The sequence below is a fragment of the Xenopus laevis genome, chromosome 1S (assembly GCF_017654675.1).
Source record: "Xenopus laevis strain J_2021 chromosome 1S, Xenopus_laevis_v10.1, whole genome shotgun sequence".
Classification (NCBI taxonomy): domain Eukaryota; kingdom Metazoa; phylum Chordata; class Amphibia; order Anura; family Pipidae; genus Xenopus; species Xenopus laevis.
Genome location: NC_054372.1, coordinates 146659658 through 146675546, shown reverse-complemented (window position 1 = coordinate 146675546; position 15889 = coordinate 146659658). Strand labels below are relative to the sequence as shown.

The window sequence follows — 15889 nt, the reverse complement described above, 5'->3', positions numbered from 1 at the left end:
GATGTTTGTATCACGCAACCCCTTGCTTCAACTGGCATGTTAAATGACAAGTTTGCTTTTTAGCACTCATGTCTTTTTATACACAAACTATAGAACTTTATTTATTATTACATTTGACGCAGTAGTGCTCCAAATAAATAGCACAACTCAGCCATGAGCAGCCTGTATGGATGGTATATTTGATGGTCAGTATTATTAGTCATGTTACAAAAGAACTGCTCTCTACAGTATCTCTTACCTTTTGTAGGAGATCAATCTCCTGTTGCTTTGCATTGAGGACACCCAAGGCTTGCTCATGCTCTAATTCCAGCTGTTGCCGCCTTTCAGCAGCCTCTCGCATATGCTGTGGGTAGTGATAAAAGCATTGGTTAACATGACTAAAAAGTTTCTCTATCAAAGATTATTTTGTGTTTATGGACTAGAACTTCCAGCATTTTCATATAGCCTCCAGTTCAGGAGCACATTCTCCTGAATGAACCAAACAACAACAGAAAAAAATAAACAAACCAACTCAAAGAATCTTACAATTTCAAGTTGGGCTCTGACATGGAATTATGTCAACTGTAGCAGTAAACCCGAGAAACATTTATTTACTTGCCTATTGTGGGCTACAAAGTTATACAGATAACAGAAACCAAAGCAATAACAAAAATCCTTATTGTGTATCCAAACAACTAATAGAAAAGTCTGGGTTTTTTTTTGCGATTCTGAAGATCAGTCATGTGCTAGGCAAGGTACTGTTCGCAGGAACCTAAAATGATTGCATTGTAGGAGCTCAGAGTTTTTACTTTGGGTTTCATTAGTTGAAATCTATAGCTACCAATATTGACTAAATAAATTGATTGCTTGAACTGTATTTATTAACCCTTTTTGAGCTTTGCCATATAGTATTTAAAGGCACCATATTAGATGTAGTTCTGCACTGTGCAAAAGCAAAACTTAATTAAATGAACAGAAATGTTGAAGCACTCATTAAGCTTGGTGACATTGGTGACAAATTATGTGACGCCATTGTTATAAGAGACCATTGTTATAAGAGGTAAGATCGGAACTATACTGCAATGGGGGCCAATCCAGTGTCCATATCGCCAGGTACTCTAGGTAGCTGGACACCTTCATTTGTAGTAATGTTATAGAAAAGAGCTTTTTTCACTAATTAAATATATATTCATTTTAGTAAAAACTCTTTTGTTTATAAGATATGTTTGTGGTGTCACCACCATCTATTACTAATGATTCAAATACAGTTTTGACAAATAAAGACAGAAAAGAAGTCCACTTTTCTCACAGAGTGTCCGATATTTTAAGTACATTGTAGGAGTTTAACAGCATATGATTAAAGGGATTAGTAGACAAAATAACCGGTTGATAGTTGTTATTGTTGGCAGGTATTGATTAAAATGCTTAAAAACAGTGGAAAGGCACACATTTCATGCATGACAAATGTCCTTCCTGCCTTTATGAAGCAGGCATCTGCAGACTGAGGCACCACATAATGTGCCAGTAGGTTTAACCCATTCCTTACCTGGAATTATAGGTCTCCCAGTGCACAGCACTGCATACATTTGACCATATAACCTATAGTTCTGCACAATTTAGTATCATCAGCCAAATGCAAACTTTCAGTGCCTACCTCCAGGTCATTGGTAAACAAGCTGAAAAGCAAAAGACCAAGTACATATCTTTGTGGTACTGTAATAACAAAACTGGACCAATTTACCACCACGCTTTGTAATCTATCTTTTAGCCAGTTCTCTATCCAGGTACAAACACTATGTTCCAGGCCTTAATTTAACCAGTAACCTTCTGTGTAGCACTGTATCAAATGCTTTAGCAAAGTCTTAGTAGATAACATCCACTGCCATCCCAGAATCGATGTCCCTACTCACTTTGTCATAAAAGGAAATTAAATTAGTCTGGGAAGATCTATTAAACATAAAACCCTGCTGGCTCAAACTCATAGTATTATGATTTGCAATGAAGTCCAGTATCTTATCCCTTAATACCCATTTGAAAAGCTTTCCTATCACTGATGTCAAACTAACTGGCCTATAGTTATGAGGCTGAGAATGGATCCCTTTTTCAATAGCAGCACCTCAATGAATCCTTAAAAATTAAATAAGAGCTAAATCACAGAGCTAAGCTCTCTAAGTACCATGGGATGAATACCATCTGGTCCCAGACCTTTGTTTATGTTAACATGTTCTAGTCTCTTATTTAATTTCCTCATGCGTGAACCATACATCATTAGTTGTTTTATTAGGATTGGGACTATTAAGAAGAAACCTTCATTAACTTGTTCCTCATTTGTGTAGACAGACAAAAAAATAACAATTCAGAATCTGTGCTTATTTTTGTTCTCATCAACCAACTGACCCCCTCTGGTATTAAGGGTCCCACCCCTTCCTGCTTAATTTTTTTACTATTTACATATTTAAAAAATAATTTTGGATTATTTTTACTGCTTGCTGCAATACCCTTTTCAATATCAATTTAAGCTTGTCTTTTTTTGCATGATTTATTGGCCTCCTTGGAGGCATTTTATTGCCAATAGATTAGCTGCAATAGTGCAAGCTAGAAAGCTATTTTATTTATATATATTCTGTAGAATATTTTACCATATCTGAGTAAAAAGCGGAGAAGCTCTCTGTTTGTTTCAGATAGCAGCTGCAGTATTAGCTTGGTGTGACATCACTTCCTGCCTGAGTCTCTCCCTGTTCACTTATAGCTCTGGGCTCAGATTACAGCAGAGAAGCGAGGGAGGGGAAGAGGAGCAAACTGCTCAGTATGCTCACGCAATGGGCAAGGACGTTTAAGCTGAAGGTAGGAAGCCCATGTGTACACAATAGAAGGAAAGAAATGCAGTGTTTCTTTTGACAGAGGACTCAGAGCAGCACTACTTTGAGGGTTTACTGGTATATTTAAGTGGACCTTTCTGATAAGGCTCACTTAGTCTTAACCTTTCCTTTCATCTTTAAAAGCACATCTTTTCTTACCCACCTCAACACCAACACTTCTATTGAACCACAAGGATTTTGTTTTGCAACAACATTCCTTGCTCACAAGTGCAATATACTGATGTATATTTATTAAGCAGAATTTTAAAAACATCCCATTTTTGCTCTGTATTTAACCCTGTGAAAAACATTTCCCACTTAATATTTTGAAGAGATGTCCTTATACTGTCAAAGTTTGCAAGTCTGAAATTTTGTGTTTTAGTTGCTCCCTTATCGAATTGTTTCTGCAACATAATTTCAAAGGAGACCATGTTATGATCACTATTCCCTAAATGCTCACCCACACAAATGGTAGAGATAAATTCGGTATTATTACTTAATATAAGATACCAAAAGAGACTGATTCCTAGTTGGTTCTTGAAGGAGCTGAAATAAAAAGTTGTCATTCCGCATATTATAAACCTACTAGCTTTTTCTGTCTTGGCAACCCCATTACCCCAGTCAATGCCTGGATAATTAAAAAATCACCCATAATAGTAACTTGACCTAGTTGCAGAGCTGCTTCTATTTGTAAAAGTAGCTGAGCTTCATTCTCGTCACTTATACGAGGTGGTTTGTAGCATACACCAATGATCATTCTCTTTGTAACCTTTTGCCTAGTTGAAATTTCTGCCCATAGGGATTCTACCCCCTCCCTTGAGCCATCAATGGATATTTCTTTAGTGCATGACTTTAATTTAGGCTTTACATACAAACATACTCCTCCATCCTTTTTAATCCCTCTGTCCATCCTAAAAAGGGTGTAACCATTTAAACTCACAGCCCAGTCACATGTTTCATCCCACCAGGTCTCAGTGATACCAATTATATCATAATTTTTAGAGCATTAACCCTAGCTCTCCCATTTTACCTGACATAATGCTGACATTTTGGTTACTACTATTCCTTTTGTAATTTACATTACTTAATGGAGAATTATATTTTAAGTTAGTATTAGCCTGTTTTCCTTGTAACAGAGGGACCTCCTTAGCTGGTAAACTGTATGCCCCCCTCACTCCTCCCCCATGATCCCTTACTAATCCTACTGGCCCATCTACCGTAGCTTCCCCATAATTTTGTGGTTCACCAACACCCCCCTTGCCTAGTTTAAACACTCCTCCAACCTCTTAGCCAGTCTTTCCCCTAGCACAGGGGAATATATTCTCTATATAAATTGTAAGAGATGTGTTCAAAACAATGATGTTTTGTTGTGTTTTCACCAGTGGTATACTGGTAAAACCTTCAACTCCAAGAAAGACTGTGTATTGCTGCAGCAAGCAAGGCTGTGGTTGTTTGTGGGAGCCACACTGAATTGAAGAACCCCAAAGAGAGGGGGAAAGTTGTCAATGCTTGCTGTGGAACTGCTAATGAACTGTGTTTCTATAATCTTTATGTAGGGAAGAACTGTCTGAATAAATTGTTATTTTCGACTGAAGATATGGTGTCCCTGTCATTTTGCTCCTCATCCTCTGCTGACCTGCCTATCATAGCTAAATCCCCCCAAAAGTTATGTGTGCAAGTCACCAGCTTATCACAAAATACAAACAAAAAAGGGAAGGAGGAAAAAAGTTAGTTCTTTTAGTTTATTTGACTCCTGCTGGTCCTATTCCATTCTCTCAGCTGTACAAGTGCTTGTAACAAAATATCAAGCTATAAGCTATAAAAGTATGTTTAATAGAAGCCCAATTAGTTGAACTAATGTTGAAAAAAGGGGGAATAGTGTCCGCTAGCAATATGTCAAGTCAGATGTGAACCCTGTGAGCCATAAGGTCTGATGATGGGGGAGTGTAGGCTGTGTAATCGTTTTATTGACATTATATTATCAGTGAGCCCTTCCTGAGCAGCCTAAGGGTAGGGGCACACGGCGCGATTTCGCCGCGATTCTGCGCTAAGCGAGTTGTCGCTGCGTTTTTTAAGCCGAAATAGCTTTGCTAACTTTGGCGCTGGCGTCAATGCAAATCGCGGCAAAATCGCTGCGCTAATTCACACGCGGCGATTCGTTTTCTATTGTCGTCCGAAGTTGCCTCGCTGAGCGTTTCCGGGCGACAGTAGAAAAAGAATCGCCGCGTGTGAATTAGCGCAGCGATTTCGCCGCGATTTGCATTGACGCCAGCGCCAAAGTTAGCAAAGCTATTTCGGCTTAAAAAACGCAGCGACAACTCGCCCAGCGCAGAATCGCGGCGAAATCGCGCCGTGTGCCCCTACCCTAAATGCCCTGCATTTCATTTCCTCTCCAGGCAGTCACCTTGGCAACCAGTGGACTTACATTATGAAAGTTGCAGCCAGGAAGGACATATCTATGCAAGCTCATATTATCATCTCCCAGCAACCCAAAGACTTAGGCATTTAAACAATTCATTTCTAGCTGATCAGGATCTCTGAGAAAAGCTCAGTAACCTCATTAACTACCTCATGGCTGAAAGTCACTTAATACTTTTTCCTGTTTCAAGCCTTTTTTTAGGTGCCATAAAACGGCAGATGGTATAGCAGCAAAGAGATTGCGGATTGCAGCCATGGGATGAAGCTTATCAAATTATAGAACCAGGTTTCTTAAATATATACAATACGATGGGGCTCAAATTGTTTTATTGTTAAAATCGATAAAATCGGTCAATATTTTTTAAAAATATTTGATTATGCAGAAATAAAGATGAAAGCACTCACAGCTCAATTCAAAATGTTATATATATATATATATATATATATATATATATATCTATATATATATCTATATATATATATCTATATCTATATCTATATAGAGATAGATAGATATATATAGTAGAATATATATATTTATTAAAAAGTTTGCATAGACTAACGCGCCCTGTCAAGGAATTACCCGTCAAGTAAATGTTACCTAAGTTGTATATATATATATATATATATATATATATACATATACAGTGGTGTGAAAAACTATTTGCCCCCTTCCTGATTTCTTATTCTTTTGCATGTTTGTCACACAAAATGTTTCTGATCATCAAACACATTTAACTATTAGTCAAAGATAACACAAGTAAACACAAAATGCAGTTTTTAAATGAGGGTTTTTATTATTTAGGGAGAAAAGAAATCCAAACCTGTGTGAAAAAGTAATTGCCCCCTGAACCTAATAACTGGTTGGGCCACCCTTAGCAGCAATAACTGCAATCAAGCGTTTGCGATAACTTGCAACGAGTCTCTTACAGCGCTCTGGAGGAATTTTGGCCCACTCATCTTTGCAGAATTGTTGTAATTCAGCTTTATTTGAGTGTTTTCTAGCATGAACCGCCTTTTTAAGGTCATGCCACAACATCTCAATAGGATTCAGGTCAGGACTTTGACTAGGCCACTCCAAAGTCTTCATTTGTTTTTCTTCAGCCATTCAGAGGTGGATTTGCTGGTGTGTTTTGGGTCATTGTCCTGCTGCAGCACCCAAGATCGCTTCAGCTTGAGTTGACGAACAGATGGCCGGACATTCTCCTTCAGGATTTTTTGGTAGACAGTAGAATTCATGGTTCCATCTATCACAGCAAGTCTTCCAGGTCCTGAAGCAGCAAAACAACCCCAGACCATCACACTACCACCACCATATTTCACTGTTGGTATGATGTTCTTTTTCTGAAATGCTGTGTTACTTTGGCGCCAGATGTAACGGGACGCGCACCTTCCAAAAAGTTCAACTTTTGTCTTGTCGGTCCACAAGGTATTTTCCCAAAAGTCTTGGCAATCATTGAGATGTTTTTTAGCAAAATTGAGACGAGCCTTAATGTTCTTTTTGCTTAAAAGTGGTTTGCGCCTTGGAAATCTGCCATGCAGGCCGTTTTTGCCCAGTCTCTTTCTTATGGTGGAGTCGTGAACACTGACCTTAATTGAGGCAAGTGAGGCCTGCAGTTCTTTAGATGTTGTCCTGGGGTCTTTTGTGGCCTCTCGGATGAGTTGTCTCTGCGCTCTTGGGGTAATTTTGGTCGGCCGGCCACTCCTGGGAAGGTTCACCACTGTTCCATGTTTTTGCCATTTGTGGATAATGGCTCTCACTGTGGTTCGCTGGAGTCCCAAAGCTTTAGAAATGGCTTTATAACCTTTGAAATTGAACTCAGGTGTGATAAACCACAGTTAAGTTATTTTTTATATAGGATGGACGGCTCGCGTTTAGGAGCCGAAACGTCGAATAAACACTAACAAGTTTTTGCTTTTCAACACAAGACCCATGAGTGTGGACTCTTTTATGCTTTATTGACTGGACAATTTCTTGTTCCAGCACCTGGGCAGTGACTAGTGTTCTGAGTGCACCAGGCCTACTTTCTTTTGTATATATATATATATATATATATATATATATATATATATATATATATATATATATATATATATATATATATATATATATATATATATATATATATATATATATATTGTGATGTTTGGGGTATCACAGGGGTTTTTTTCACCAAACATGCAGGCCACTCCACATTAAAGGAAACATTTAGTTTATTTTCTTCAATTCAAATAAATCTCTCACAGACAAGCAATGGCATAAAAATCAAAACAGCTTCAGTTCAGCAACAAATAATCCCAACAAAAGAGCCATGTACTTGCCAAGAAAACTTGCAGTGTCTAGTCTGCCGGGAGTGAACTCCCTAGTCTTTTAGAAAAGAGCTTTCTCCAACTCCACAGTGAGTAGCCACACATGAAAACCAAACTTTTCTGTTTAACACAGCAGTGAGTTTCCACACTTGAGAAAAAACTCCCACACCTTTCACCTGCTGCTCACCTCTATTAAACACCCCTTGGATGTCCAGCCCACCTCTGGCTGGTTAACCCCATGGTGTATCTTAAAGAGGTAGTTTTAAAACCTAAAGAATGAGGATATATACCGGTCATCTACAATATACACTGTATCCCCCCCTGCTTCTGCAATATAGAGAGAGGGGGGGGGGTTGATAGTGTAATAAAATTGAGTAATGAATTGGAGATAAGAAAAAAGGAGCATAAAAGGAGAAGGAAATGTGAATGTAGAGAAGCAGAGTGTGCTTAGAGGGTCCTGTGCTCAAAGATTCCGGTGATAGGCCTCCACCGCCACCATCTGCCATTGAAAGTGATCGCGCATTAAGAGAGATTTAATAAAGATGGTCCTCATTGGGAGGCTTGCCCACTTGATATAGTATCTAGATAGTAGCCAGCTGAGGCCTTCAAGAAACAACAAACTTTAACAAGTCAGTTGGTTCCATACTTATGTCTTTGCTTTTCTCCTCTCCATGTCTCCATTAGGGACAGTGGAAGATATACATAATACAAATACAAATTAATGTGGTGGGGCTCTACAATGACCCTTGATAAGTGTAGACCCTTCTACTAGTATAGAAATGTACTGATTTAATAAAAGTGTTAACAGCGTCATTTCTCCTAAGATTTCACTCCTCCTGACGCTTCACTCCTCTTAAGTACCAATATCAAAATGCTAAGCTGCCTGCAGTCAGTTCCAAGTTCAAGTGAATCAGAATATTTTCACTTTTGCTGTACTATAAGATAAATCACAGAGGATTTGTCTATTCCATGTTCCAGCTATTCTATAATATAGAATAGGCTGCTGCAGCTGCTGGCTTATACAATTTTGATGCCATGTTCTCCCTGAGAGGACTACTGCAGTTCTTGCTGCCACAGACCCTCTTTCTAATATATATGCGTAGCATAGTGAATTTATGCATATGAATCTTCAACAAATATTTTTTGGTTTGCTAAAGGTAAATAGAATAATAGGAAGGAAACCCTTTGGGCTGTACCAAACACGCCTACCAGAATTTATAATGGAAACTTGTCTATTAGGCCCAAAACAGGTTATAAGTGATTTCTGATAGAAGTAAAACCTCATTGTTTGATAAATGATTAAATCAGTGGAGAACATATACCAGGCTATAGCTCTCTAAAAGGCCATATGAAGATAGGCAGAGAGAGTAAAGAAAAAAGAGAGGGATGATAAACATACGGGCACAAACTAGATTATGAGGGTAACCCCTAATATATAACAAGTGGCCCTTTCCTTAGGCAATCTGATTACTAAAGGAAGAATCCCTAATGTGTGTAATGTTAAATCTTACATAAAAGAGATTCCTAGGCACTGGAATGCATTATCCCCAGTATAGAACTGGGATTATAATTAGTTGGTTTCTCGGCTACACTGCACTTAACAGCAAAATACATAATCATCAGGCCCACAATGTTTTGTGTTTTGAGGGTTTTGTATTTGGAGTGCTTTGATGGCTGCACTATTTCTCTTTTGTGCAGAAATGCAAAATATTTTGCATTATACAGGTTTGGGATCCATTATCTGAAAACCCGTTATTCAGAAAGCTCTGCATTACAGAAAGACCACCTCCCATAGACTCCATGTTATGCAAATTTCTTAAAAATGATTTCCTTTTGCTTTGTAATAATAAAACAGTACCTTGATCCAAACCAAGATATAATTAATCCTTAATGGAAGCAGAATCAGCCTACTGGGTTTATTTCATGTCTACAAGATTTATAGTAGAGGTATCAAGATCCAAATTACAGTAACATCAGGTCCCGAGCATTCTGGATAACAGGTCCCATACCTGTAATAACATTCCTAATAATATCCTACATTGGACTCTTCAGAGAGTTTACATTTTTACTAAGATTTTTCTACTCCGACTTTTTTTCCCCCCAAGATATTCATTATACAAGAGAGATATACACGGGTAAGGCACCTAGCTAGTGCTACCAATTACTATTTCTGTCAGGGAAAGGAAAGCAAAGCAAATAAACTGGCCCTTAAAAATCTATATTTTGCCATAAGCAGTAGCAGCTTTTCCTGTCACTTGCTAGTATGTAATTGTATATGGAATCTGTATTGACCAATCCCTGCTTTCTGATTCTGCTCACATCTATTGAAATTGTGTGGAATGCAATGCCTGCAGTAAACCTTGTTGCATCTGCAGATGAAAGAAAGAAAGAAGCATCATGATTAAACTATTCCAATGTGTGTCTATATTCTTCGGACTCCTTCTCTCTATGGAGCAAATTTACTAAAGGACAAAGTGGCTAATTCGCCAATTCTCTAGTGAAGTGGACCTTCTCTAGCGCTACTTCCGCACCACTACGCCAGCCAAAGTTGCACTATGGCAAAGAGACGTAACTACGCTAATTCACTAACTTGAGGATTTTACTGAACGTTACCTCTTGCGCCAGACTTGCCTTTGCCACCTCAGACCAGGCAAAGTGCAATAGAGTAGATAGGACTTGCTTCAAAAAAAAAAAAAAAACGCTGGCGTCTTTTACTTTTTTTAGGGTGATAGGCTGAAATTTTTTTTTGGGTGTACCCTCCTTCCCCCCTACATTTCCTAACATATGGCACATAAACTATACAGTGGGCACATGTATAGGGCAAAATAACAACTCTATTTTATTTTATGAAGCTTTCCCAGGCTTGTGTAGTGTAATGTATTTGCTGCTACATATACGTCCATTGTACTTTAACTTGGCGCCGTATGCAAATTAGGCATCGCTAGCGTAACCGCTTTGCTTGACGAATTAACGCTAGTGCAACTTCGCTACCTTTCACCTCCCTGGGCGCAACTTCAGATTTTAATGAATTGGAGCACTACGGTGAAAAGAGGCGAAGCCGTCGCTAGCGCATTTTCACCGCTTAGTGAATGTGCCCCTAGATTTCTAATATTGACATCAATATGCATGCATCTGGCCACAGGGACAATTATTTTGCCTATTCTGGTGTAAGCAAATCCTGGAAACATACAGTATACTGGTGTTGGTCTTCACTTGTTCAAAGAATAAATAAAGCGGACCAGTAAGAATAAGTTAATGTTATAGATATAATTTGAGTTAATAAATGTGGTATAATTATTAAGAGTCCTGGAAATGAGGAAGAACAAGAACCCTACCAGTCGAATTGGAGCATTACCCATTGGGTCTATAAGAATCTATAAGATTTTTCGTTCGATTGAACTAATTGCGGTAAATCCTTCGACTTCAATATTCGAAGGATTTACCTTCGGCAGTCGAATATCGAGGGTTAATTAACCCTTCGATATTCGACCCTATGTAAATCTGCCCCTATATCTTTATTTCCAAACAAAGTGAGCCCTTGATTTCCCTTTCACCCACATGCACAAAATATGAATGTTGGTAACAGTGCAAACAAAAGCATTCGTTTTAAATATTATTTATCATTGAAGTATTGGTAAGGCATTCAGATAGGGCACACTGAATGAGTGGCAGGGTGAAATATGCATGTTTACTGTGATGAATAGTGTTTATATAAATCAGTTTGAGTAAAGGAATGATGAATCCTCAAGCCACTCTGCAGGGTCTATTGATCTACAATTAATTACAATATTCTTGGTATATCCAAGCAGTGCAGAACATCAACACATTTTGGCAGAATTATTGCCTTTAGATGCTTGACACAGTAAGATTTTTTCTCATTTCTAGCAACAAACACTGAGTTGTCATTGGAGACAATAATATCAATAACAATAGCTCTTCCATTGAAAGAGAAAAACTCATTATAGCAAAACATTTCTCCAAAAAGATCACAGGAGATGATTTCTTTAGTCTATATGTAATTTAATTTAGCCTCAGCCAATCTGCGACTGCAAAATAAGATTAGCTACAATGATAGTCCAGTTCTTATTAAATGAATATATGAGAAACATTCATAAAATACAGGTATGGGGTCTATTATACTGTAAGTTTAGGAGCTGTGGTTTTCAGGTTAAAGGGGTGGTTCACCTATAAGTTAACTTTTAATATGTTTTAGAATAGCCAGTACTAAGTACTGTAACTGTCCAATTGGTCTTCAATTCTGCATCTTAGTGAATTAGCGTATTTACGTCCATTCACCAGTGCAAAAATTCGCCTGGCATTAGAGTGCGAAGTAGCGCTAGAGTCACTGAATTTTCATCAGCGTTAGCCACTTCGTCCTTTAGTAAATTTCCCACTATATATTATTTTCTGTTTTTTAATCCCCCCCAATACTGTTTTTCTGTCCGGGCAGAGGAGAGCCCTAGTGATGCTGACTTGGGAAAACAACGTCCCAAAGATTCAACCCTGTATTTGAATATGAAAAATAAGCCAACATTTGCACGCATCAGACACAGTTGTGAAAATATTTTTATGAGCACCATTTGCCCACCTAACTAGTGCTTGCACTACCCACGCATTCATGATATGTTCCTTCTACTGCATCTCAAATTAACCATGGTGACTGTTTTGTATGACAGACATAGAAAGACAATCATGCTCCATTTTAATTAGAAGCACATAATAAGAAATCTTTCCTTTGCAGAACTTGATGTTTAGCACATTGGACAGGCTGCTATTTCTGCACACTGCTCTCTCATGTTTGATAGGAGCTTCTACTTTAATGCAAGCATTACTATTATCCTTCAGGCTTTGCTATTACTCTTGTGACAACACAACACATCATCATCCAATTATGTTTTCAACTGTGACCTTGGATTGTACTACTTAATAATGATATAACATAATTACATAACGTTCACCTTCCAGTACAGTGAATATCTTTTTTGGCTTGTGTAATTGTTGCAGCTTACCAGTGGAAATGTTCTCATTTCATAAAATCATTTCATCTGCTGGCCTCCCTCCCCTCTCATGTACATTAACAGGCCTTTTCACTGCCAAATCCACTACTGTTCACGTTTATGGCCCATAGATTTTGCAGCACTCATTCTATCAACAGCCTATTTATACATTCACTTCACCATCTGCCCACCTTTTGTTGTCTTCTCCTGTCAGACCTTCAATTGGCTTTTATAACAAGTCAAAGGTTTAAGATTTAGGTTATGAGCATCATAACTCAAAAGAACAAGGGTTGGCATTACAACCCTACAATCTTACAGCAGTCTCTAATTATGCTTGCTATTTACTGCACTTACCCTTGATCTTGCCACCATCCACTTGTTGAAATGTCTGCCATTCCATAAAAGCTTACCCATTTTCACATTTAGCACAATTTAATTTGGAACCAACTAGTTACACTTCTGCTTACATCATTGCCTCTTTATTTCACTCATACTCCAGGGCCCTCAGATCAGATTTAGTTCACTGCTATTTTTATCATTACTGCTTAAAGCATAAAGGGTTAATTATTTGGGGGTTGGGATCAGTGGCATAACTAGGTGTTGCTGGGCCCCACAGCAAATTAATTTTAGGGCCCCCAACATATCCAGTGTTTGTCCTGTTTTACCAATACCAATATAAGTTCAAATTGCTCATCAATGAGATCCTCATGGGGGGCCCCCTGTACCTCCTGGGCCCCCCTGCAGCCGCAGGGTCTGCTTCCTCTGTAGTTACGCCCCTGGGTGGGACAACAGTTTTTTGGGCAACAATCTGTGATTATTATTGCTTACCCCAGACCCTGAATTGACTGGAGAGACCCTTCAGCAGATTTATTGCTTAGCAGTAGATTTCATATACAGGTATGGGATCTGTTATCTGGAAACCCATTATCTAGAAAGATCCAAATTATGGGAAGGCCATCTCCCATAGATTCCATTTAATCCAAATTTTTAAAAATGATTTCCCTTTTCTCTTTAATAAAACAGTAGCTTGTACTTGATCCAAACTAAGATATAATTAATCTTTATTGGAAGCAAGACCAGCTTATTGGGTTTATTTAATGTTTACATAATTTTTTATTAGACAAGGTATGAAGATCCAAATTATGGAAAGATCGGCTATCCGGAAAGCACCAGGTCCCGAGCATTCTGGATAACAGGTCCCATACCCGTATAATTTTCACTTAATTAGTGTATACCACAGGAATCTATAAGTCTGGTAATGTATGTATAAAACCCCTTAATAAATTCTTCATATTGCTACATAGAATGAACAATTATTATAAGTGGTATGTGAAACCCCTGAATCGATTGACATACAACATCAATAAAGTGCGATTTACAAATACAAAGGAGCATTTCTAACAGGAACCGCAAATTATATTTAAAAGCTACAATAGTTTGATGGATGATAACAAAGAAGACGACCATGTTTGCCTTGCTTTGTGAATAATGTCCTATGTTACAGGATAAAGACAAAGTATACCCTATTTGCAAATAACCATGTTATTGGCATAGTCACAATACAATAGCCTCTAGATGGTTCATTGAAACATTATACCATTTCAAACGCCAGTTCTGTTGAGAGCAGCACAAATCATAGATATAAGGTATAAATGTTCTATTGAAGCCCCATGAATAAATTGCAGGGCTTCTGGTATGACAACAAGTAAGTAACAAAGCTATATGTCAGCTGCAATACTTTAGAACAAACCATCTCCCAGAAACTGAAGGCCCAGCACTTTGTCTTAATCAGCTAGAAGAGCTATAGCTCAGGATATACAGAGCTGATTTATAGTTCCTCAGTCATTTTTACCAAGCAGTAAAGATTGTTACTGCTCCCTAAACCATTACATTAAACAATTTATTTTCCACGCCGTAACAAAATAATTGCCCAGATACTTTCTCCCTGCATGTTATAGTGAACAGCACTAACAGTGACTCAAACACATTCTGATGAACTTACACAGTAATCATTTAACCATAAATGTGTCAAATCATTAAAACTGATTTAAAAAAAAAAAAACACACTGAACTGGTGGGAATCCTTCCAGATTCCACAATTTGATCTTTCATAAATCAGCACTAAAAATAAAAAAATAAAGATCACATTTTTTAACCAAGAGCTACTTACTCTTTCATAGCTCAATAAATATACCAGAAGATATGAAGATATAAAAATTTAAAGATGCCGTTAAAACCTGAAAACTATGTAAAATGTTTATTTAATTAGATCAATTTTGATTATTTAAATACAGGTATAGGATTCCTTATCTGGAAACCTGATATCCAGAAAGCTCAGAATTACGTAATTGCTGTCTCCCATAGACTCCATTTTATCCAAATAATTCAAATTTTTTAAAATGATTTCCTATAATAATAAAACAGTAGTTTGTACTTGATCCCAACTAAGATATAATTAATCCTTATTGGAAGCAAAACCAGCTTATTGGGTTTATTAAATGTATAAATGAATTTCTAGTAGACTTAAGGCACGAAGACCCAAATTATGGAAAGACCCATTATCTGGAAAACCCCAGGTCCCGAGCATTCTGGATAACAGGTCCCATACCTGTATTTAAGAAAAAACACTTGGCCACTTTTTCTAGTTTAATAGGATATGTATTTGATAGTATCTCTCCCAGTTCTAGAATTACAGCGGACTGTATACTGTATGATATAAAGCTATAGATACTGTATATCTCTAGGCCACAAGATCATTTATAGCAACCAATCAGCAGGTACCATTTACTGTGCATTTACAAATGTGCAACATATTGGTTGCTATAGGTACTGTAACTGCACCAGGAGAAACAGTATGTCTTTATTATATATGGGGGTAATTGTTTAAAAGGCTGAAGAGATTTATCATGGATAGATATAATCATATTGTGAACAAATGATTAGGTTACAGGATTGTAGTGAACAATGGCACTTCAAACCACCAGCAGGCATACTACGTGTACCAGGAATTAAGCAGAAAGATGGATGGAACTTTCTCAGGATTAAACTAAATTAAATCAAAGAATGCCTATGATTTAAGGCCAAGACCAAACACACCGGGATCAATTTATCAACTGTTATTGTTGTAATATACATATCAATCTGAAAACAAATACCCACGTACAATTTGAAACAATAGGGAATTATGATTTGGATGGGTATATTTGCACCGAGCTCGAATACCACCTAAGAAATTTGTGTGATTCACTACTCAAAGCAGTGGTACACATTCTGAAGAATAAAAGCCTTTATTATCAGCTTTATGAAATGTATCAGTTTGTAAAAAAA

General features: G+C 37.6%; 1 protein-coding gene across 16 annotated transcripts in view; it reads right to left on the bottom strand.

Moving 5' to 3' along the window:
- Positions 1-15889, bottom strand: part of rimbp2.S (RIMS binding protein 2 S homeolog) — a 176692-nt gene that overhangs the window by 52402 nt on the left and 108401 nt on the right. For all 16 annotated transcript variants that reach the window (XM_041580332.1, XM_041580338.1, XM_041580330.1 and 13 more), the window contains exon 9: positions 239-343. In XM_041580332.1, the coding sequence (XP_041436266.1) occupies positions 239-343 (105 nt within the window). The remainder of the gene's footprint in view (positions 1-238; positions 344-15889) is intronic.